The sequence below is a fragment of the Myxine glutinosa genome, chromosome 4 (assembly GCF_964187855.1).
Source record: "Myxine glutinosa chromosome 4, kmMyxGlut1.1, whole genome shotgun sequence".
NCBI classification, from domain to species: domain Eukaryota; kingdom Metazoa; phylum Chordata; class Myxini; order Myxiniformes; family Myxinidae; genus Myxine; species Myxine glutinosa.
In genome coordinates this window covers 21,339,208-21,364,924 of record NC_136264.1, presented here as the reverse complement: position 1 = coordinate 21,364,924, position 25,717 = coordinate 21,339,208, and the positions used below count along the sequence as shown (strand labels likewise).

General features: G+C 41.8%; 1 protein-coding gene across 1 annotated transcript in view; it reads left to right on the top strand.

Moving 5' to 3' along the window:
* The first annotated feature begins 14,735 nt into the window (after positions 1-14,735).
* The window catches only part of LOC137426058 (adhesion G-protein coupled receptor G6-like), a 43,014-nt gene continuing 32,032 nt past the window's right edge, over positions 14,736-25,717 (top strand). The window contains exons 1-2 of the mRNA XM_078775190.1: positions 14,736-14,843; positions 14,987-15,148. Coding sequence (XP_078631316.1) covers positions 14,736-14,843; positions 14,987-15,148 — 270 coding nt within the window. The remainder of the gene's footprint in view (positions 14,844-14,986; positions 15,149-25,717) is intronic.

Genomic DNA, 25,717 nt, shown 5'->3' with positions numbered 1-25,717 from the left:
GGGCGGTGGAGTGAATGTCATCGAATCTGAAGAAAAGATGAGCGCTTTCCAAAAGAAGTTACCGTTGTGGAGGCGGCGAACAGAGAACGACAACTTCGCAAACTTTTCGCTACTGGACGAGTGCGTGAGTGGGATCGAAGATTAGTCTGACGTTGGAGGCACTGCTGTACCGGGGGAGATGAAGCAAGCGATTGCCACACACTTGGATGAGCTGGGAAAGGCATTCGACGGCAACTTCCCCGACCAAGAGCAATACCCAGCATGGGTGTGGCAGCTGTTTACTTTCGACGTTGCAACGGCAGATGTCAACGACCAATACGTCGACGACCTCATCGAACTTCAGCAGAGCCAGGCTCAACAACAACTCTTCGGCACAACAACGCTCTCAATGTTTTGGTGCCGCCAAATGGAAGGGTATCCTCACATCGCTAAAATTGCCCTTGAGATCCTCATGCCGTTTGTTACAACGTATCTCTGTGAGCATGCATTTTGGAAACTGGTGGACATTAAAACAAAGAAAAGGAGCAGGATTGCATGCGAAAATGATTTGAGGGTGGCCCTTGCCAAAACAAAACCACGCATTTCCCAGATCGCCTCCCGAAAAGAAGAACAGAAAACGCATTAAGATGCAATTCTTCTTAATTTTTTTTGTCAAATTTGAGGGGTTCCGCGAGTGTTCGGTTTCGTTAGGGTTCATTTAGGGTTCAGCGGGTTTTGTTAGGGTTCAGCGCCTTTAAAAAGGTGAAGAACCACTGCCCTAATCCAACTCTCCCTCCCCTCTCCCAACTCCACCCCACACCCTTCCATCAATGTTTGTTGTTCGGCATGTCAGCCCAATTTTTTAAATCGATGTGAAATGAAGTAAACAACCAATCACAAGACCATCTTCCCTTCAAAAACTATGGTGTCGCTCGAGGAGACTCAGTTGAACAACTTGAGGTGAACCACTCACCAATGGTGGGATCATTATTGATTTGTCCTGTGTCTAATCTTTCACAGTGTGCTACTCCTCATCCATTGATGCCGACTGCCTGATACGTCACAACGAAAGAATTCCTTTTCTCCATCTGGATCCAGCTTGCTGTGTCAATTTGTCCCTTCCTGTTCTGGCCTTGTCTGTGTCCCATGAATCAGGATGAGTCTCTGAAAACAATTTGTCATTGGGTGGAATGGTTATCCATATTGGAGAATTCCTGTTCATCGTATAAAACAGCTCCAAGTCAAAATGATTCCAAAGTGATATGCAATAACCAGAAATTATATATATATATTCTATAAATTTTCATTCAAACACGAGTAAAATGAGTAACAATTGCTTTAAAAAATTTTTTTATTGTATCCCGTAATCTAGGCTCACGGAGTAGCTAAACAAAAGAGAAGAGTAGATTCACAGACTGCCAAGGGAAAAATAAGAACAAAGGGACAAAGACATCATACTGTACATGAGTGGATGAGTTGCAGAAAGGAAAGGAGTGATGGTGGGGTGAGGAGTGGGGGTGAGGGGGGGGTTAGGGGGGAGTGTTATTGGCAGGAGAAGAGAGCTGGGGCCGGGATAGGACATAGCATGAGCTGACAAAGGACAGCATTCTTGAAGGAATAGACCGATAGGATTGACACAACATACACAGGAAATCCGTTACACAGACGGAAGAGGATTGGAAAGAAGCAAATATGTAACATCGTTTCTGAAAGCAGGACCAGAGGAGAATCGAGGAACTATAAACCTGTTAGTTTGGCCTCAGTTGTAGGTAAATGTGTTGAAGACATTCATTAAGGAATAGATAGGGAATCATTGGAATCATTTCAAGCTATTAAAAATCAGTCAGCACAGATTTACTAAAGGGAGGTCATGTTTAACAAATTTACTGGTGTGAACTGAGAAGCAGTTTCTCACTGGTTGCTTGAGGGAAGTGCAGTGGATGAAGCACATCTCGACTTTCAGACAGCACCAAATAGTAGGTTGTTAGCTTGGGTGAGGGCCGGTGGAATGGCTGGTAGAGTAGCTAACTGGATTGGAAACTGGCTTAGTGACAGGAAGCAAAGAGTGTGCCTGTGAGTGGGAGGGTGTCTTGCAGGAAAGATGTAAGTACTACATACAGACTTGGCATTTAAAATGGAATATTTTTTTTTTCTTGACGGGTTTACTTTCTTAACTCAGTATTTCAATCTGGTGAGTTTATTTTACACTTTGGTGATTCATTTGTTAAAAGAAACATGTCACTGATTATCTGTCTGACAAGAAGTCAACAACAGGATTATATCACAGGTGGCGTGGCAAAATGTATGGGCAGGTGCATTTGATGATTGGCTTCACAGTCGGGTATACAAGGGTTGTTGCGTTCTGTATTAGTGGAAAACAACTGCTGCACATCTCCATAAGTTATTGCCACTTCCTCTGGAGATGGTCCGTCAACTCGACAATGCTGTTTGTCATGGAGTGGTGGCTTTACGAAATTACGGCATGAAACAGCGTGCTATTGCTTGGCAGTATGGCATCACTAAAGGTCAGGTGTCAAAGATCCTGAAACGAAATCCTCAGAGGGGTGTCCCTACTCCAATACCGAGGCCAGGATGTCCCCGCAGAACCACAAGGAGGGATGATCGCCAGCTGCACCGTTTAGTCCGCATTGGCCGTACCAAGTCAGCTAATCGGCTTAGGGCTGAGTGGCAGAAACTGACAAATGTGCCTGTATCCAGAAGGCTAGTCAACCAACGACTGGTTCAAGCAGGCTATCGTGCCAGGCGTCCCCTGAGAAAGCCATGCCTGACCAGACAACACCGCCAGCGCTGGTTGCAGTGGGCCAGAGAGCACCGTCAATGGCAGCCAGGACACTGGAATCAGACGAGTCTAGATTTCTGGTCTATCGTCAAGATGGCCGTGCGCGAGTGCGCAGATAAGTGCATGAAGCCTACAATAAAGATTGTATAGTGCCAAGAGTCCAACCTGGAGGTGGTGGGGGTTTTTTTTTTTTGTTTGTTTTTTTTGTATGCTGAATCGAGGCTCGTGAAAGAGCGACGGTTTGGGCTGCTTTTCAAGCAAGGGGCAAAACTGACCTGGTTGTTCTGAATGGAAACCTGAACCAGTTCAAGTGCAGGGTCATTCTGGAAGAAATATTGCTTCCATTTGCTCGTGCAGCCTTTCGAGGAAACTTTGTCTTCCAAGATGACAATGCACAGCCTCATCGTGCTCGCATGATCCAACACTTTCTTGCTGACCGTGGTGTCGAGCATATGGAGTGGCCTGCCATGTCCCCGGATATGAATCCGATAGAGAACTTGTGGGCAGAATTAACGCGTCAAATCGACCACTTGGACCAGCAGCCGACCTCTGTGCGTGAATTGCAGCAGGCTATTGTCACTGCATGGCAAGCGATTCCTGTCCAAACCTTGGCAAATATCGTGAACAGCATGCCTCAACGTGTACGTGCTCTCCTGAATGCTCGTGGGGGTTACACGAAGTACTGAGCTGTAATTTTACTGTCCGTAATCCCATTCGCAATTTAACTTTTGTTTTTGTTAAAAAAATTTTTGGCTAATGTGCAAAATAAAGAGATACTTCTGGAAAACGTACAGAAGTTTAACATAGTACTGTCCATGAATTGAGTTCGATATCAGTTTACATCACTTTCAAGGATCAATTTATTTGTTTCGAAATGTCAAATGTGGTTTTTGTTTCTTTTAAAGGTCACATTAACAAAATCTAGAATAATTTCAACATAATTCCAATGAACTTTTGGTTCTAAGACATCTTGAAAAGTAAGTTCACCCCCACAAAAAAAATATTCCATATTAAATGCCAAGTCTGTAAGTATTGGGCTTAGGAACAGTTTTAAGGCAGGGTCTTTCAGCTGTCGAGTGGTTAATTTATGGAATTTTCCTCCTGGAAAGCTCGTGGCAGATGAGGAGGTGGATAAGTTTAAATTGGAATTACATAGGCACCAGAATAAATTGGAGATATAGAGGAATGAGGATATTGGGAGGACTGGTAGGTAGCTTGTGTATGGATGTGTGAGGGATTCTGGAGTTAGTGTGGCACATGCATGATGGGTCCAATGGTCTCCTCCTGTACCAAAGTTCATTGTGTATTACTGTATCACTTCAATTATTTATTATTGAGATATGCATCTTATGAAACAGCTCTAATGAAAAATAGTTCAAAAATGATAGCATTGTATTTTGAATTGACACAAATATGAAATATATTTTATTTTAAAATTGTTAAAATTAGCAAATCGTTGAAAATGGAAAATGAAAACACATTTGGTTGATTTGACTAAAACATATTTGAACTAGAACGGCACTCGGTGGAGCGCATACCCCCACCAGGTGAACAGTTTACGTTTTGTATCCCACTGATAGGTCGGATCTGGATTCGGACCTCATAGTCCAGTCATTAAACAACAATTATTACTGCATGTTCAACAAAATTTGAACAAAAGGTTTCTCGATGGGTTTCACCTCTTTGATACCTCTACGTAAAAAAAAATAAAGTTTACCAATATATGACATGGGGAACTACCTGAAAATAGGCCAAATCCAAGATGGCCGCCATCAAAATTTACCAAAGTGGAAAAATTTCATAAATATGGAATTGGTCAAGATAAAAACATGTATGATTGGTCTATTTATATCAACCTGAAAAGATAAATGCATTGGAATGTATTGTTTATATGTGCTGATTGATATGATAACATAGAGATTGTAGACTGTTGCAAAAAGAAAAAAAAATTTTTATCAAATACAAAATGTTTGCCTAATAATGGCTAAAATTATTTATTAATTATAAATTAATATATAGAATTATATAGAAAATATGAAATTATTTACAATTTTATTAATATTAATCATGCAGCATCTGTTTACTTATTTTCAGGTGACTGATTTCAACCGATTGCGTCAACTGTAGACAAGAAAGAGATGGCTACCTGTGTGCTGTGCCTGTAGGCAATTAACCTGGACAAGCCTCAGGGTTATGCAAAGTTGACAGAAAAAGGCTGTGTTGGTATTACTAATGCCAATAGACTGCGCAAATTAGATGTTCCAGACATTATATACACTGAAAACTGCTGCCTTGTTGTACACAAAGAGTATCGAAGTAAGCATATTAACCCAAAAGCAATCATGGCAGATCAAAAACTTGGTGCATCTACAGATACAGCTCAGAAAACACTTCGATCACATATTACATCATTCACTTTCAAAACTGACTGTTTTCTGTGTGGTATTTCTGTTCACCAGGATGCTGCATACAAACATCCAGATAGACGTGTACTTCAGTTCAGCCATGTGATGACGCTCGACTTCCAGAAAAACATTGCATCACAATGTGCCCAGAGACACGATGACTGGGCCAGGATGGTACAGGCACGTATTGTGCATATACATGACCTACCAGCTGAGGAAGCCATCTATCACCATGAATGTGAAACGCACTTTTGCTTAGGGAGGAATATTCCTGCAGCATACACTAAACAGGAGGCGGCTCCACCGAAGAAACAGAAACTTGGACGACCAAAGAGGATGTCCAAGATGGCAGCATTTGAGATTGCCATTGCATACTTAGAAGAGAATGATGATGAGACTATTACATTAGATAATTTACTTTCCATTATGAAAATAAGAAGTGGGCTGAGCGATGATGAATTGTACAAGACAGCTCAGCTCAAACGGGAGCTGGTGAATTACTATGGGAACAAGGGGTCCATAACTACAATTAGGCAACAGCCTAACATTGTAACTCTTTCATCGAATGTGAACAATATCATACAAGAGGCACATGTAAATGCTGCAAAAGCCGACCAATCCAACATGGATGACTTGATCAAAATTGTGGGAGAATACATTCGTTCAGAGATAAAAGGTATGGACAAACACGACGATGAATATCCAGACTCTGATCAGATGACATCTATTTACAGAAATCTTGATTATCTCCCACATTCATTACGTATCCTCCGAGAAACCATCATCAAGAGTCGAAACTCTAAGCTCCATACTGCATCATTTGGCCAGGCAATAATGCAATCAACATGTCCACGTTCTTTTCTACCTCCTCCACAAGTTGGGCTCAGTGTCACACTAGAACACAAATATGGCCACCGTGATCTAGTGGACATGATTAGCAAACTCGGCTTTTGCTCAACATACGCTGAAGCATCCAAGTATAGACAAAATGCAGCAACCACTCAGGGTGTTGACCTATTTGATGAGATTGCCGACACATTCCTGCAATACCAGGCTGATAATGTCGACCATGCCAGCAGAACGCTTGATGGCAGTGACACAATCCATGTCATGGGTCAGATGGGCACATTTACCCCTGCCTTAAAAGTAACACAGAAGGTACCCCGACTGAAGGTGAACTCCAGATATGTTGCTCAAAATGACGAAAAAGCCATTTTTGGCAAACACAAGAAACAAACAGAAATTCCTTCATCTCCTGGGATCTGAGATGGAGAAGAAAGAAGGCATTCAAGTCAGTCACTCATCTGGAGATGCTGATTATGACATTGCAATGACTGCACAATTGCTCTGACACTGCATGTGGTAGTTGTAGGGGATGACACTGACCTTCTCATTCTGCTGCAACACCACATCACGCCCAGCAAACATGAGACCATCTATCTTCAAAGCCGACCAATCCAATGAATTGTACACTTGGACGACCAAAGAGGATGTCCAAGATGGCAGCATTTGAGATTGTCTGCAAGAGATTTGAGATTTGAGATTGGCTGACAAGTCTGCAAGACCCAGCATGAGCTCATCGATATATCCATCCTGCAGAAGGGACTTGACCCTGACCTCAGTCATTCCCTGCTCTTTATCCATGCACTGTCTGGATGTGATATGACATCGAAGCCCTATGGCATAGGAAAAATGTCAGCTGTGGGTAAATACCATGGCCTCAAGGAATTCGCAGAGTTGTTCATGGTGGCAGATATTAATCGCGAGGAACTTGAGCTATCTGGTAATCAGGCCATTGCATCCATTTATGGTTGTAAGCATGGTTCAGATTTGAATTTTGAACGTGCATCGACGTTCACCGAGAAGGTTGCTTCAAGCTCCGGCTATCTGCCCCCTGAACGTCTTCCACCGACATCAGATGCTGCCAGATTCCACAGCCAGCGGGTCTACCTCCAAGTGCAGGCCTGGCTAGGCAACAACATGGAGGCGACAGAATGGGGCTGGGTGCTCTGCAAGACCCAGCATGAGTCTATCTTGAAGCCACACAGAATGGATCAACTTGCTGCACCTGCATCTCTACTCAAGATCATTAAATGCAACTGTACTGGAATGTGTGCCAAAAACACATGCTCCTGCAGGAAACATGGACTCAAATGTAACTTGGTGTGTGGTCACTGTGAAGGGATAACATGTACAAATGGGCAAATTCATGATTCCAGTGACACCACTGACTAATAGTGATGCACTGTGCAAATTTGAGATAAGACATTGTAGGTGCAGAGAGGCATGCTAGTATTAACCTTAATCCAACAATTAAAGTGAATAAGAACATGTTTTAGAGTTCCATTGACATTATAATTTTGTCATCAACATTGAATATACTAGGGCATGCCCGTACTATATATAAGCTAGGACGTGCCCGTACGTGGGTGCCCGTTCCTTGCCAAAAAAAAAAAAAAAAAAAAATTTGTGTAGGGGTGTGTGTGTGTAAACATCCTAGGGCGTGCCCGTACGTGGGTGCAAAAAAACATGCGTGCAAACAACAACAACAAAAAAAAACTTTGAAACCACGTGGCAGTAACGACCACAGAACCCCCCCCCCCCTCTATTTACATGAATGGTTTGGTCCATTCGCAACGACCACAGAACCCCCCCCCTCTATTTACATGCAATGGTTTGGTCCAAAGCGAACGGTTTGGTCCATTCGATGTGATTCGATGATTCGATGTGAATGGTTTGGTCCATTCGCAACGACCACAGAACCCCCCCCCCCCCCTCTATTTACATGAATGGTTTGGTCCATTCGCAAAGCCAAAGCGAACGACCACAGAACCCCCCCCCCTCTATTTACATGAATGGTTTGGTCCATTCGCAAAGCCAAAGCGAACGACCACAGAACCCCCCCCCCCCTCTATTTACATGAATGGTTTGGTCCATTCGCAACGCCAAAGCGAACGGCGAACGGCTAAATCGCCATAGCTCGGTAAGTACTTGTCCGATTAATTTAAAACCTTGAAAAGGCACATCCTCGGGTCCCCAGCAATATACCTGGCAAGTTTAAAGTATATCGGACCCGTGGTTGTCGAGAAACAGCGGTCACAGACAAACACACACACAGACACACAGACAAACACACACACAGACACACAGACACACAGACACACAGACACACAGAGATTGCTGGAATTATAGATAGATAGATGTCAGGGGTTTGAATATGCTAATTGATAGAGATTTCTAACCACTTTCTAATGCCGTTAGTTATGTACATGTAGATATTCTAATTTTGCATTTTTCATCAACTCTTGGTGGCCATTTTGCATTTTATGTAACATTGAACTTAAAAATTACATTCCATAACATGTATATGTATATGCTGATATGCATAGACTCATCATACATGTTTTTATCTTGATCAATTCCATATTTGAAATTTTTTCCACTTTGGTTAATTTTGATGGCGGCTATCTTGGATTTGGCCTATTTTCAGGTAGTTCCCCATGTCATATTTTGGTCAACTTTTTTTTTGTTTAAAGTAGAGGTATCAAAGAGGTGAAACCCATCGAGAAACCTTTTGTACAAATTTTGTTGAACATCAACTATTTAATGACCGGACTATCAACCAAAAGCTAATCGGCTTGTTCTTGTCTGTCAGGCAGTCCTTTGTGTGAATTGTTGACATTTTAAATTTTCTTTGCTGAAGGCAGGAAATCATATGAGAATGACACGTTGAAGAAAGAGAAGAGGTTTGAGTCGAAGCACAGATATTGAGGATGATAATGCCAATGTCGCAGGATCAGTTGCATAATAGGTGTCAAAATTGACTGTGAACTCATCAACACTCGTGGTAGGCAACTCCACCCGCTACAGAGAGCACTATGTTACAGGGAAAAGGTTGGGTAGCTGAAGGAAGATATTGGGGACCTTGACATTTTCAGTAAAGACATTCAGCTCTTTCCAGAGCAGTGCCAAACATCATTCCATCCTTTTGGTGGCAAGGTGGAGAACGGGATTTTGTACCAGAGACAGACGTCACCAGAACCCACCAGGCTTTGAAGGAGGGGAAAGACTGAAGAGGTTTGATCAAAGGTGAGCTTGAAGTTGGCCTCTGGCTCTTAAAAGGACTAATACATCGTGGTTGCCGGACTACACTCAGTTGGGTTTGACTTCCAGTTGGAGAACACAAGCTGCTTTTTTGTCCCCGTCGCACCGCGGAGCGAAAGGAGGACTATGGTTTTCCCCTCCGTCCGTGTGTCCGTCCGTCCGTGCGTGCGGGTGTGCGAGCGTGCGTGCGTGCGTAAGTGAAGGACGGCATTCGAATTTGGTGTGAGGGTGCAACCCACGTCAAAATCCAAGATGGCCGCCGCCATATATGTCTGACGCCATGTATGTCTGAACCTTGTGAGAGGAATATATTGAAAAATAAGCGAAGTACGAACTTCTAATCGGGTGTGTGGGTGTATCTAGGCATAAGGAAGCACGCTATTGAAAATTGGGTCGCCACGTCAAAATCCAAGATGGCCGCCACCATATATATGTCTGAACCTTGTGAGCAAAATATCTTGAAAAATAAACGAACTACTAACGTCTGATCTGGTGTGTGTGTGTGTATCTAGGCATAAAGAAGAAAACTATTGAAAATTGGGTCGCCACGTCAAAATCCAAGATGGCCGCCGCCATGTATGTCTGAACCTTGTGAGCAGAATATCTTGAAAAATAAGCGATGTACCAACTTCTAATCTGGTGTGTGGGTGTATCTAGGCATACGGGAGAACGCTTTTGAAAATTGGGTCGCCACCTCAAAATCCAAGATGGCCGCCACCATATATATGTCTGAACCTTATGAGCGAAATATCTTGAAAAATAAACGAACTACTAACTTCTAATCTGGTGTGTGGGTGTATCTACGCATAAGGGAGAACGCTATTGAAAATTGGGTCGCCACGTCAAAATCCAAGATGGCCGCCTTGCGTCTTCCACTTTGTCAACTCGCATCATTTCACCGACGGGGGACCTAGGCGTAACGCTTCACCCCGTGACTCAGTGTACCAGCCACATGTTGTTGAATGGAACAATTGGAGGCATGATGAGCTGAACCGTTGAAGGAACGAATGTTGAAGATGGAATTACATTGGTGTCAGCAGCTATTGAGGTAATGAACCTATCTTTGGGAAGGAGATATTGGGGGACTTGGCCAAATGAGCGTTGTGGAAGGAGAAACAACCATGTCAAGGTTGACATTATTCATGTCAAGAAGAAAACCCACACAGGCATGGTGTGGCATTTTTGCTGAATAAAGGAGTAGACAGGTCACTTAGTTATGTAATGGCATCCTATCAGCAAAATAATCATCAAAGGAAGATTCTTCTCGATACATTCCAAAATGATGATGATAATACGTAGTGCGATGCAACTCCCAATGATGACAGTGAAGAACAAATGGTCAGGTGCTATCAGATATTAGAGAGGGTTGTAAGATCACACATTTCATCACGATGTGCTCTGCCTGATTAGTCAGGCAGATAGGTGTATCCATCATAAGAATTGTGGGTTTAGACGTACAAGCATGAAATTTGGCACAGTCATAGATAATAATCTAATGAATAATTCCAGATATGGACCCACCGCGAAAACGTCCTATGGTAGCCATGGCGGCCATTTTACAAAATGGCCGTTTTGACCGCGATTAATTTTTACCGGACGACACAAATGCTTCTTTATGTTCTAATGAAATGACTCTAGATACACATATATGCCATAATTGTATTCTCCAAATGACCACAATTTGCATTTGTGTTGCCAGCAATGTCAATTAACCCACCAAGCACTGTAACGGGAACTTATATTACTAGATAGTTCCAGTTTGATCTTGTTTATACGTCACAATTTTCTCCACCACACTGGCACAAAGCGGTACATTTCAAGCTAGCTTGTTTGCACTTGCATCGTCCCTTGCAACCCTTTTTGCATTTACAACAAATCAGCTCCCTTGATGAAATGCTGGCTTCAGGAAGCATGGACCACAGGGGTTTCCAGTTGTGGGGATCGATCCATCCCCAATCCCCAGGTGAGGGCAGATCCATAACAACCTTGAGCATGTTTCCCCAGCAGTGGCCACCCGTGTACACAGCCCTCTTGATTTGTTGTACCAGGGCTCCTCTGGTAGGGGGAATAGCTTGCATGGCTCGTCCTTTCTTCGTGAAGAGTGCCTGTCGAGCTTCGTCTATGTTGACGAGATTGCTGGTGCGATCGTAGAGAAGAATGGTGAACCGCTCGAGCACTGCTACAACGTCATCAGAGATGTCTGCTGTCCCCGTGGAGAGATGAACTAACGCTGGCGTCAATTCGTCAAATACTTTCCAGGTATCCCAGGCTGTATTCTTGCCCCGTGTATTAAATGACGAGACTGTGTCACACCCTGTGTATGCATGGAACATCGGGAGGGCCTGTGACTTATCTGGTCCGAGGAATGCTGCAATTTCATGTGCTGGAATATACCTGAAGTGCTGGCCTGTCCCAAAGGCCACCCAAAGCTCCTGGATTTTGAGTTTGGTTGTTGCTGCCACAGCCAATACCACTATATCTGTATCCACCGTACGCAGAAGAATTTTCTGAAATCCATCACGGACTGCATCCGCGAGATGTATCATCATTCGTGTATCAGCCTCCTCATGGTCACATGGGGCAAGATGACTGGTGTCGCGTGCGGGAATGCACTATAGACACCAATGAGAAGTATATTTCGGGGGGGTGCACGAGACCCCTATCTAGCCACTAGACTAAAAGCGGCCATTTTGTAAAATGGCCGCCATGGCTACCATAGGACGTTTTCGCGGTGGGTCCATATCTGGAATTATTCATTAGACTATTATCTATGACTGTGCCAAATTTCATGCTTGTACGTATAAACCCACAATTGTTACACCTATCTGCCTGACTAGATGAAGTCAAACACAGGATTGTTGGGAAGATAGTTGATGTGAAACTTCGCATGTGCGCTTGGGACGAGGCTCTGTAAAATTTGCCAAATTCATAACCAAAGTACAGCGAAACTGCAGGTTTGTGTTCCGACTTCTGTTCCGATTCATGTTGTACAGTGTTCAAAATAGAAAATTAAATTGAAATGAAGTTGTTCCTCAATCTGAGAAATAGACAAACAGACAGAGAGAGTGTTCCAATTGTTGATTGCTTAACCCCGCTTTGCGCTGTGTGTGTGGGGTAAAAATTGACCAAACTATGTAATTTCTGCATAATAGTTTCACATTTAGTATTTCAATGGCATCAATACATAATCAATTGTAAATCACCATCTCCGCCATTACCATGCAAAGCCACGGGTCAAATGGAACATCACTGTCTCCCTCATGTATTTCCATCAAATATTCAAATTTGCGTGTTGGTTATGCTCAGTGTAACTCATGGCAAATACAACAAAAAAGCGTGAGAAACTGCAGTTAGAAAATGATGTTGCGCTTTCAACATAATCATGATAATTATGACTGTGCCTGCACACACCTCTTGAATTCATGCAAAACATCCTGTTTAAAAAATTTTTTTAAGTTCAAAAATGACAGCATTGTATTTTGAGTTGACACAAATATATAATATATTTAATTTTAAAATTGTTAAAATAAGGAAATCGTTGAAAATTGAAATTTAAAACACGTTGGGTTGATTTGATTAAAGCATATTTGAAGTACAATGTTACTCGGTAGAATGCATACCTCACCAGGTGAACAGTTTATGTTTTGTATCCCACTGATAGGTCGGATATGAATTCGGACCTCAACCCAAAGCTAATCGCTTGTTCTTGTCACTGACCCAACTCATCCACCAAGTTTTGTCATAAGTCTTCCACAACTTTTTGAGATGTCATCCGATATATCGTTTTTTTGTCCTTTCACTCAATGTTGAAGAATCACTTTAAAATTCCATCTCCGGATTCGGATCTTCACCAAAATCTAATCATTTCGTCCTGGTCACATACTCAACCTCTGCACCAAATTTTGTCCGACTCCGGCCATAACCTTTAGAAATATCCCGTTGACAAACAAACAGGGGTGGAAAACATAAGCTTTATCCACATTTGGTGGCGGAAGTAACTAGCAATGCACTCGGTAGAGTGTAAACCTCCACCAGGCTTAAACGTTTACGTTTTGTATCCCACTGATAGTCCAGATCTGGATTCGGACCTGAACTAGAATATAATTGGCTTCTTCTTGTCACCTAGGCTAACCCCCGCTCTAGCAGGGAAAATGACCCTAAAATGCCTGTTGTGTTGTGTTCTTGTTGCCTAACCAACTCACCCACATTGTTTCATCCGAATCCGTCCATAACTTTTCGAAATATCGTGCTTTAAATCTATTTTAGCCCCATCTCTCAACCGTGAAGAATCACTGAATAAATGAGAGTACCCGGATCTGGATCATCACCAAAATGTAATCATTTAGTCCTTCTCACATACCGAACATCTCCCCCAAATTTCGTCTGAATCCTTCCACAAGTTTTTGCGATATCCTCTTCACAGACAAACAGCAGGGGTGTTTTGAACTCGTGGTAGGCAACCTTAGGTGGGGAGGTAATAATATTTGAATAAAATCGAGTATTACAAGAAAGATTAACAAATGCAAAATGGGTTTTTGTATTTTCCCCGAAATGCACAACAATGTATTAAGCATTAAGTAAGTGCAACAATGTATTAAGCATTAGGCAAGTGCAACAATGTATTAAGCATTAAGTAAGTGCAACAATGTGACATAAAAACAAGTTTTGCTGCAATCATTTTGTGAAGGGGATTACTCAGATTTCAATCCGGTTTCTTTCTTGGTTGGGTACACCAGGCCAAGATTTTTAAAATTAAATTTAAATTTAAATTCAAATAGGAATTTAATTTTGCGCAGCCTTGGAAGGAGTCTGTCCCCGGGCTGTGGAATTCGGACCAAGGGAGGTCATTGGGGTGGCCTCATGGAAAATTTGCCCCTTTCAAAATTGGATTATGCCAGGCAGCTGGGGGGGGGGGGGGTGTGGGGGGGCTGCGCATGTGGGTTTTGGCCGTCTGGTCCGACCATGGGTGTTGTGGTATGACCCGGGCTCCACGGGGGGTCTGGTGGAGTGTGGTGTCCCTGGTCCTTTGGGGCGCCGCCCGAGGGGGTGTCTTGGGCCTACAGCGTCGCCGGACCCTGAAGGGGGTTGAGACCTCCGGGGGTCGGATGTGGTTACTCCTGAGCGCCGAGCATGGTGCATCATGAGGTCCACTAGGGGGAGGTGTTGTAGGCCGCGCATTGGCGGCGGCACCACGGACTGTCAATGACGGCCCGATGTGGTGACCTCCCGGGCATGCGGCCTGACAGCCTCTCCCTGAGACTCTAGGACAGCCAGCCCAACTTCCATTTCCAGCCCAACTACAAACCACCATCCTGGTAATTTGGAGGAAATGTGTTGCACCAATGAATACGACATATATTATGGAGCACATTATTGTGGCTGTCCCATCCATTGGCATTCACAAATGGCCTTAAAATACAAGAACAGTCCATTTTGAAGAGTAGGACATGGTATGCAGCACCCTGGCTATATTTGCAATACCTGCCATGACACTGGAGGGGATACTTAATCAGAAGCAGATTACACTGCCTGAAGCTAATATGCCCCACAGGTATGTATTCAAAATATGTGATGACTGTGCCTGCACACACCTCTTTAATTCATTCAAAACGCCCTATTAGAAGTAAAACCCGCCTTGTGAGCTTCAGGGTGGAATTACTACTTAATCTGAGCACTTCCCTTTACTTCACATCACAAGGCAACGTTCACTGTGCCAAGTTGTAACTTTCTTTTTCACCTGTCTGCACAGATATTTCTCATCAATCAGGTCTCCTTCACCTTCAGGATGAGGCTCAAGGGGCACAGAGAGTCGATATTCCATGGCTCCATGCAGGGATTCCTGTGGCTTCTCCTGATCCAGGTTTGAGATTTTTAAACGGTATATACAAGGGATTTGATACAAACAAATAGGGATGATAAAATAATATTGATATTTCGTTTTTTTCACCTCTGTTTGTTACTCCCGCTAGGGAGTAATGCATTCGATCGTGTCCGTGTGTGTGTGTGTGTGTGTGTGTGTGCGTGTGTGTTCGTGTGTTTGTGAACAAGATATCTGGAAAAGTTCTCAACGGATTTGGATGAAAGTTGGTGGGATGATTACACTTGCGATAAGGAAGAATTGATTAGTTTTTGGTGAAGCTCCGGAAATTATTCCGGATCCAGGAAGTTTTTTGGGGAATTATTTGTGAATTTTTTTTCTGTTTTCCTTTAAAAAACATTTTCTCTGCAATAATTGGACCGATTGAGAGCAAATTTTTACCATAGGAGGGAATCGGTCTGCAGAATATTTTAATGGTAATTATGACGTCACATGTCACGTGGTTCGGCCGCCATATTGATTTCAGTGAAAAACACTAAAATCCAATTTTCTCCAAAACGCCTGAACAGATCGAGGCCATTCTTTGCAGGCAGAATCGCATAACGATGACGAACAAAAAAGTCAGCAAGCATGACGTCATGCATCACATGGTTTCAGAGTTATGACGTTTTTAAGCACAAACATTTAAAACCTAGCTCCTCCCTCATTTGTGATCCAATCGAGGGGAAACTTCACAAATCTGTTCAGCATATCAGTCTCCTAAAATGCCCTTTTGGAATTTGCGATAGGTCACGTGGTTTGGCAGATATCGTTAATCGAACGCGAATAATTAAAACATTTATATCTCTTGAACCACTTCATTGATCGACGTGAAACTTCATACTGTAATAGAAGTCATGAAGAGTAACAAGTTTGCAAATTTTGAAGATGATTGGTCGTACGGTCTGTTAGCTGGAAGTTGTTATTGCGTGAAGAAGAAGAGTCGTCCACTGTGGACGATTAATTATTTATCACATGTGCAGACTTGCAGGCATCGTTTGACACAATGTCCCGGGTTAATTTGAACCTCAAATAAAATTATAATTCCAGATTTGTCAATGGCTGAGGTATATTAACAAACGAATAAAACAGATCTGGCAAAATTCGAACTTTTTTTTAAAAGATCGCATATTCACCCAGGGTTGTGAGAGGCTGAAGAAGAAGAAACCTTGCTTGGGCTCCCCAGACCAAAAAATAATTCTGGCTCTGCGATTTTCAGGTTTATTAACGCACAGGTTGTAAACCTGGTGCGTTATAGCGTTTGCCTGGGAATTTCGGGCGCTCAAAAGTGAAGCTAGTTTCTGTCACCCATTTCTGTCGCTCATTTCTGTCGCTCATTTCTGTCGCTCAGATGTGTAAACATGACGTCATCAAATCTATATTTATAGGATAGGTTATAGGAGATATATATGTTATAGGATAGGAATATAGGACCAAAATGACCCAGAGGACCCAAATGACCCAGAGGACCCAAATGACCCAGAGGACCCAAATGACCCAGAGGACCCAAATGACCCAGAGGACCCAAATGACCCAGAGGACCCAAATGACCCAGAGGACCCAAATGACCCAGAGGACCCAAATGACCCAGAGGACCCAAATGACCCAGAGGACCCAAATGACCCAGAGGACCCAAATGACCCAGAGGACCCAAATGACCCAGAGGACCCAAATGACCCAGAGGACCCAAATGACCCAAATGACCCAGAGGACCCAAATGACCCAGAGGACCCAAATGACCCAGAGGACCCAAATGACCCAGAGGACCCAAATGACCCAGAGGACCCAAATGACCCAGAGGACCCAGAGGACCCAGAGGACCCAAATGACCCAGAGGACCCAGAGGACCCAGAGGACCCAAATGACCCAGAGGACCCAAATGACCCAGAGGACCCAGAGGACCCAAATGACCCAGAGGACCCAAATGACCCAGAGGACCCAAATGACCCAGAGGACCCAAATGACCCAGAGGACCCAAATGACCCAGAGGACCCAAATGACCCAGAGGACCCAAATGACCCAGAGGACCCAAATGACCCAGAGGACCCAAATGACCCAGAGGACCCAAATGACCCAAATGACCCAGAGGACCCAAATGACCCAGAGGACCCAAATGACCCAGAGGACCCAAATGACCCAGAGGACCCAAATGACCCAGAGGACCCAAATGACCCAGAGGACCCAAATGACCCAGAGGACCCAAATGACCCAGAGGACCCAAATGACCCAGAGGACCCAAATGACCCAGAGGACCCAAATGACCCAAATGACCCAGAGGACCCAAATGACCCAGAGGACCCAAATGACCCAGAGGACCCAAATGACCCAGAGGACCCAAATGACCCAGAGGACCCAAATGACCCGGAGGACCCAAATGACCCAAATGACCCAGAGGACCCAGAGGACCCAGAGGACCCAAATGACCCAGAGGACCCAGAGGACCCAAATGACCCAGAGGACCCAGAGGACCCAAATGACCCAGAGGACCCAAATGACCCAGAGGACCCAGAGGACCCAGAGGACCCAGAGGACCCAAATGACCCAGAGGACCCAGAGGACCCAGAGGACCCAAATGACCCAGAGGACCCAGAGGACCCAAATGACCCAGAGGACCCAAATGACCCAGAGGACCCAAATGACCCAGAGGACCCAAATGACCCAGAGGACCCAAATGACCCAGAGGACCCAAATGACCCAGAGGACCCAAATGACCCAGAGGACCCAAATGACCCAAATGACCCAAATGACCCAGAGGACCCAAATGACCCAGAGGACCCAAATGACCCAGAGGACCCAAATGACCCAGAGGACCCAAATGACCCAGAGGACCCAAATGACCCAGAGGACCCAAATGACCCAGAGGACCCAAATTCTATGTATGTTTCTATGATGATGTATGTTTTGGTGATAGTACATAATGTGAATACTAGTAGCAATTTTACAAAAACCATGGCATAATTTCAAATCTTGACCCGAGATGATAATTATGCTACATCATAATTTCCATGTGCCAACCTGGGCGGAATCCAAGTGGATTCACTTGTTTATCTATATATCTACATATCTGGGCAGTGCCTGTTGTCACTGAACTACTCCCTGAAACTTTTGTTTCCGTGGTTGTGAAGTGTTTTTAATAACGTGGTGGTGGTTTTGAATCACGTGGTGGTGAGGTATTTTGAATTATGTGGTGGTGAGGTGTTTTTAAATCACATGGCTGTGAGGTGTTCTTAATTTTGTGTTTCGTGGCTGTGAGGTGTTTTTAATGTCGTGGCTGTGAGGTGTTTTTAATTTTGTGGCTGTGAGGTGTTTTTAATGTCCTGGCTGTGAGGTGTTTTTAATGTCGTGGCTGTGAGGTGTTTTTAATTTCGTAGCTGTGAGGTGTTTTTAATTTCGTGTTTTGTGGCTGTGAGGTGTTTTTAATTTCGTGGCTGTGAGGTGTTTTTAATTTCGTGGCTGTGAGGTGTTTTTAATTTCGTGTTTTGTGGCTGTGAGGTGTTTTTAATTTTGTGGCTGTGAGGTGTTTTTAATGTCCTGGCTGTGAGGTGTTTTTAATGTCGTGGCTGTGAGGTGTTTTTAATTTCGTAGCTGTGAGGTGTTTTTAATTTCGTGTTTTGTGGCTGTGAGGTGTTTTTAATTTCGTGGCTGTGAGGTGTTTTTAATTTCGTGGCTGTGAGGTGTTTTTAATTTCGTGTTTTGTGGCTGTGAGGTGTTTTTAATTTTGTGGCTGAGGTGTTTTTAATTTCGTGGCTGTGAGGTGTTTTTAATGTCGTGGCTGTGAGGTGTTTTTAATTTCGTGGCTGTGAGGTGTTTTTAATTTTGTGTTTTGTGGCTGTGAGGTGTTTTTAATTTCGTGTTTTGTTGCTGTGAGGTGTTTTTAATTTTGTGTTTTGTGGATGTGAGGTGTTTTTAATTTCGTGTTTTGTGGCTGTGAGGTGTTTTTAATTTCGTGTTTTGTTGCTGTGAGGTGTTTTTAATTTCGTGTTTTGTGGCTGTGAGGTGTTTTTAATTTCGTGTTTTGTGGCTGTGAGGTGTTTTTAATTTCGTGTTTCGTGGCTGTGAGGTGTTTTTAATTTTGTGTTTTGTGGCTGTGAGGTGTTTTTAATTTTGTGTTTTGTGGCTGTCAGGTGTTTTTAATTTCGTGTTTTGTGGCTGTGAGGTGTTTTTAATTTCGTAGCTGTGAGGTGTTTTTAATTTCGTGGCTGTGAGGTGTTTTTAATTTCGTGTTTTGTGGCTGTGAGGTGTTTTTAATTTCGTGGCTGTGAGGTGTTTTTAATTTCGTGGCTGTGAGGTGTTTTTAATGTCGTGGCTGTGAGGTGTTTTTAATTTTGTGGCTGTGAGGTGTTTTTAATTTTGTGGCTGTGAGGTGTTTTTAATTTCGTGTTTTGTGGCTGTGAGGTGTTTTTAATTTCGTGTTTTGTGGCTGTGAGGTGTTTTTAATTTCGTGTTTCGTGGCTGTGAGGTGTTTTTAATGTCGTGGCTGTGAGGTGTTTTTAATTTTGTGGGTGTGAGGTGTTTTTAATTTTGTGGCTGAGGTGTTTTTAATTTCGTGGCTGTGAGGTGTTTTTAATGTCGTGGCTGTGAGGTGTTTTTAATGTCGTGGCTGTGAGGTGTTTTTAATTTCGTGGCTGTGAGGTGTTTTTAATTTCGTGTTTTGTGGCTGTGAGGTGTTTTTAATTTCGTGTTTTGTTGCTGTGAGGTGTTTTTAATTTTGTGTTTTGTGGATGTGAGGTGTTTTTACTTTCGTGTTTTGTGGCTGTGAGGTGTTTTTAATTTCGTGTTTCGTGGCTGTGAGGTGTTTTTAATTTCGTGTTTTGTGGCTGTGAGGTGTTTTTAATTTCGTGTTTTGTTGCTGTGAGGTGTTTTTAATTTCGTGTTTTGTGGCTGTGAGGTGTTTTTAATTTCGTGTTTTGTGGCTGTGAGGTGTTTTTAATTTCGTGTTTCGTGGCTGTGAGGTGTTTTTAATTTTGTGTTTTGTGGCTGTGAGGTGTTTTTAATTTTGTGTTTTGTGGCTGTCAGGTGTTTTTAATTTCGTGTTTTGTGGCTGCGAGGTGTTTTTAATTTCGTGGTTTGTGGATGTGAGGTGTTTTTAATTCGTGTTTTGTGGCTGTGAGGTGTTTTTAATTTCGTGTTTCGTGGCTGTGAGGTGTTTTAAATTTCGTGTTTCGTAGCTGTGAAGTGTTTCTAATTTTGTGTTTTGTGGCTGTGAGGTGTTTTTAATTTTGTGTTTTGTGGCTGTGAGGTGTTTTTAATTTTGTGTTTTGTGGCTGTGAGGTGTTTTAAATTTCGTGTTTCGTAGCTGTGAAGTGTTTCTAATTTTGTGTTTCGTAGCTGTGAAGTGTTTTTAATTTCGTGTTTTGTGGCTGTGAGGTGTTTTTAATTTTGTGTTTTGTGGCTGTCAGGTGTTTTTAATTTCGTGTTTTGTGGCTGCGAGGTGTTTTTAATTTCGTGGTTTGTGGATGTGAGGTGTTTTTAATTCGTGTTTTGTGGCTGTGAGGTGTTTTTAATTTCGTGTTTCGTGGCTGTGAGGTGTTTTTAATTTCGTGTTTTGTGGCTGTGAAGTGTTTCTAATTTTGTGTTTCGTGGCTGTGAAGTGTTTTTAATTTCGTGTTTCGTGGCTGTGAGGTGTTTTTAATTTCGTGTTTCGTGGCTGTGAGGTGTTTTAATTTTGTGTTTCGAGGCTGTGAAGTGTTTTTAATTTCATGTTTCGTGGCTGTGAGGTGTTTTTAATTTTGTGGCTGTGAGGTGTTTTTAATTTTGTGGCTATGAGGAGTTTTTAATTTCGTCACTGTGAGGTGTTTTTAATTTCCTGTTTTGTGGCTGTGAGGTGTTTTTAATTTCGTGTTTTGTGGCTGTGAGGTGTTTTTAATTTCGTGGCCGTGAGGTGTTTTTAATTTCGTGTTTTGTGGCTGTGAGGTGTTTTTAATTTCGTGGCTGTGAGGTGTTTTTTATTTTGTGGCTGTGAGGTGTTTTTAATTTCGTGGCTGTGAGGTGTTTTTAATTTCGTGGCTGTGGGGTGTTTTTAATTTCGTGGCTGTGAGGTGTTTTTAATTTCGTGGCTGTGAGGTGTTTTTAATTTTGTGGCTGTGAGGTGTTTTTAATTTTGTGGCTGTGAGGTGTTTTTAATTTTGTGGCTATGAGGAGTTTTTAATTTCGTCACTGTGAGGTGTTTTTAATTTCCTGTTTTGTGGCTGTGAGGTGTTTTTAATTTCGTGTTTTGTGGCTGTGAGGTGTTTTTAATTTCGTGGCCGTGAGGTGTTTTTAATTTCGTGTTTTGTGGCTGTGAGGTGTTTTTAATTTCGTGGCTGTGAGGTGTTTTTAATTTTGTGGCTGTGAGGTGTTTTTAATTTCGTGGCTGTGAGGTGTTTTTAATTTCGTGGCTGTGGGGTGTTTTTAATTTCGTGGCTGTGAGGTGTTTTTAATTTCGTGGCTGTGAGGTGTTTTTAATTTTGTGGCTGTGAGGTGTTTTTAATTTTGGGGCTGTGAGGTGTTTTTAATTTCGTGGCTGTGAGGTGTTTTTAATTTAGTGTTTTGTGGCTGTGAGGTGTTTTTAATTTTGTGGTTGTGAGGTGTTTTTAATTTTGTGGTTGTGAAGTGTTTTTAATTTCGTGGCTGTGAGGTGTTTTTAATTTTGTGGCTGTGAGATGTTTTTAATTTTGAGGCTGTGAGGTGTTTTTAATTTCGTGGCTGTGAGGTGTTTTTAATTTAGTGTTTCGTGGCTCTGAGGTGTTTTTAATTTAGTGTTTTGTGGCTGTGAGGTGTTTTAATTTTGTGGCTGCGAGGTGTTTTTAATTTTGTGGCTGTGAGGTGTTTTTAATTTTGTGGCTGTGAGGTGTTTTTAATTTAGTGTTTTGTGGCTGTGAGGTGTTTTTAATTTTGTGGCAGTGAGGTGTTTTTAATTTTATGGCTGTGAGGTGTTTTTAATTTTGTGGCTGTGAGGTGTTTTTAATTTTGTGGCTGTGAGGTGTTTTTAATTTTGTGGCTGTGAGGTGTTTTTAATTTAGTGTTTTGTGGCTGTGAGGTGTTTTTAATTTTGTGGCTGTGAGGTGTTTTTAATTTCGTGGCTGTGAGGTGTTTTTAATTTCGTAGCTGTGAGGTGTTTTTAATTTCGTGTTTTGTGGCTGTGAGGTGTTTTTAATTTCGTGTTTTGTGGCTGAGGTGTTTTTAATTTCGTGGCTGTGAGGTGTTTTTAATTTCGTGGCTGTGAGGTGTTTTTAATTTCGTGGCTGTGGGGTGTTTTTAATTTCGTGGCTGTGAGGTGTTTTTAATTAAGTGTTTCGTGGCTGCGAGGTGTTTCTAATTTAGTGTTTTGTGGCTGTGAGGTGTTTTTAATTTCGTGTTTTGTGGCTGTGAGGTGTTTTTAATTTCATGTTTTGTGGCTGAGGTGTTTTTAATTTCGTGGCTGTGAGGTGTTTTTAATTTAGTGTTTCGTGGCTGTGAGGTGTTTCTAATTTAGTGTTTCGTGGCTGTGAAGTGTTTTTAATTTCGTGTTTTGTGGTTGTGAGGTGTTTTTAATTTCGTGTTTCGTGGCTGTGAGGTGTTTTTAATTCCGTGTTTTGTGGCTGTGAGGTGTTTTTAATTTCGTGTTTCGTGGCTGTGAGGTGTTTTTAATTTCGTGTTTAGTGGTTGTGAGGTATTTTTAATTTCGTGTTTTGTGGATGTGAGGTGTTTTTAATTCCGTGTTTTGTGGCTGTGAGGTGTTTTTAATTTCGTGTTTCGTGGCTGTGAGGTGTTTTTAATTTCGTGTTTAGTGGTTGTGAGGTATTTTTAATTTCGTGTTTTGTGGCTGTGAGGTGTTTTTAATTTCGTGTTTTGTGGCTGTGAGGTGTTTTTAATTTTGTGTTTTGTGGCTGTCAGGTGTTTTTAATTTCGTGTTTTGTGGCTGCGAGGTGTTTTTAATTTCGTGGTTTGTGGATGTGAGGTGTTTTTAATTCGTGTTTTGTGGCTGTGAGGTGTTTTTAATTTCGTGTTTCGTGGCTGTGAGGTGTTTTAAATATCGTGTTTCGCAGCTGTGAAGTGTTTTTAATTTCGTGTTTTGTGGCTGTGAAGTGTTTTTAATATCGTGTTTTGTGGCTGTGAAGTGTTTTTAATATCGTGTTTTGTGGCTGTGAAGTGTTTTTAATATCGTATTTTGTGGCTGTGAAGTGTTTTTAATTTCGTGTTTTGTGGCTGTGAGTTGTTTTTAATTTTGTGTTTCGTGGCCGTGAAGTGTTTCTAATTTTGTGTTTCGTGGCTGTGAAGTGTTTTTAATTTCGTGTTTCGTGGCTGTGAGGTGTTTTTAATTTCGTGTTTCGTGGCTGTGAGGTGTTTTTAATTTTGTGTTTCGAGGCTGTGAAGTGTTTTTAATTTCATGTTTCGTGGCTGTGAGGTGTTTTTAATTTTGTGGCTGTGAGGTGTTTTTAATTTTGTGGCTATGAGGAGTTTTTAATTTTGGGGCTGTGAGGTGTTTTTAATTTTGTGGCTGTGAGGTGTTTTTAATTTCGTGGCTGTGAGGTGTTTTTAATTTAGTGTTTTGTGGCTGTGAGGTGTTTTTAATTTTGTGGTTGTGAGGTGTTTTTAATTTTGTGGTTGTGAGGTGTTTTTAATTTCGTGGCTGTGAGGTGTTTTTAATTTTGTGGCTGTGAGATGTTTTTAATTTTGAGGCTGTGAGGTGTTTTTAATTTCGTGGCTGTGAGGTGTTTTTAATTTAGTGTTTCGTGGCTGTGAGGTGTTTTTAATTTAGTGTTTTGTGGCTGTGAGGTGTTTTAATTTTGTGGCTGCGAGGTGTTTTTAATTTTGTGGCTGTGAGGTGTTTTTAATTTTGTGGCTGTGAGGTGTTTTTAATTTAGTGTTTTGTGGCTGTGAGGTGTTTTTAATTTTGTGGCAGTGAGGTGTTTTTAATTTTATGGCTGTGAGGTGTTTTTAATTTTGTGGCTGTGAGGTGTTTTTAATTTTGTGGCTGTGAGGTGTTTTTAATTTTGTGGCTGTGAGGTGTTTTTAATTTCGTGGCTGTGAGGTGTTTTTAATTTCGTAGCTGTGAGGTGTTTTTAATTTCGTGTTTTGTGGCTGTGAGGTGTTTTTAATTTCGTGTTTTGTGGCTGAGGTGTTTTTAATTTTGTGGCTGTGAGGTGTTTTTAATTTCGTGGCTGTGAGGTGTTTTTAATTTCGTGGCTGTGGGGTGTTTTTAATTTCGTGGTTGTGAGGTGTTTTTAATTTCGTGTTTTGTTGCTGTGAGGTGTTTTTAATTTCGTGTTTTGTGGCTGTGAGGTGTTTTTAATTTCGTGTTTTGTTGTTGTGAGGTGTTTTTAATTTCGTGTTTTGTTGCTGTGAGGTGTTTTTAATTTCGTGTTTTGTTGCTGTGAGGTGTTTTTAATTTCGTGTTTTGTGGCTGTGAGGTGTTTTTAATTTCGTGTTTTGTGGCTGTGAGGTGTTTTTAATTTCGTGTTTCGTGGCTGTGAGGTGTTTTTAATTTCGTGTTTTGTGGCTGTGAGGTGTTTTTAATTTCGTGGCTGTGAGGTGTTTTTAATTTCGTGTTTTGTTGCTGTGAGGTGTTTTTAATTTCGTGTTTTGTGGCTGTGAGGTGTTTTTAATTTCGTGTTTTGTTGCTGTGAGGTGTTTTTAATTTCGTGTTTTGTGGCTGTGAGGTGTTTTTAATTTCGTGTTTTGTTGCTGTGAGGTGTTTTTAATTTCATGTTTTGTGGATGTGAGGTGTTTTTAATTTCATGTTTTGTTGCTGTGAGGTGTTTTTAATTTCATGTTTTGTGGCTGTGAGGTGTTTTTAATTTTGTGTTTTGTGGATGTGAGGTGTTTTTAATTTCATGTTTTGTGGATGTGAGGTGTTTTTAATTTCATGTTTTGTTGCTGTGAGGTGTTTTTAATTTCATGTTTTGTGGCTGTGAGGTGTTTTTAATTTCGTGTTTTGTTGCTGTGAGGTGTTTTTAATTTCGTGTTTTGTTGCTGTGAGGTGTTTTTAATTTCATGTTTTGTGGATGTGAGGTGTTTTTAATTTCGTGTTTTGTTGCTGTGAGGTGTTTTTAATTTCATCTTTTGTGGATGTGAGGTGTTTTTAATTTCGTGTTTTGTTGCTGTGAGGTGTTTTTAATTTCATGTTTTGTGGCTGTGAGGTGTTTTTAATTTCGTGTTTTGTTGCTGTGAGGTGTTTTTAATTTCGTGTTTTGTTGCTGTGAGGTGTTTTTAATTTCGTGTTTTGTTGCTGTGAGGTGTTTTTAATTTCGTGTTTTGTTGCTGTGAGGTGTTTTTAATTTCGTGTTTTGTGGTTGTGAGGTGTTTTTAATTTCATGTTTTGTGGATGTGAGGTGTTTTTAATTTCGTGTTTTGTTGCTGTGAGGTGTTTTTAATTTCATGTTTTGTGGATGTGAGGTGTTTTTAATTTCGTGTTTTGTTGCTGTGAGGTGTTTTTAATTTCGTGTTTTGTTGCTGTGAGGTGTTTTTAATTTCGTGTTTTGTGGTTGTGAGGTGTTTTTAATTTCGTGTTTTGTGGATGTGAGGTGTTTTTAATTTCGTGTTTTGTGGATGTGGGGTGTTTTTAATTTCGTGTTTTGTTGCTGTGAGGTGTTTTTAATTTCGTGTTTTGTT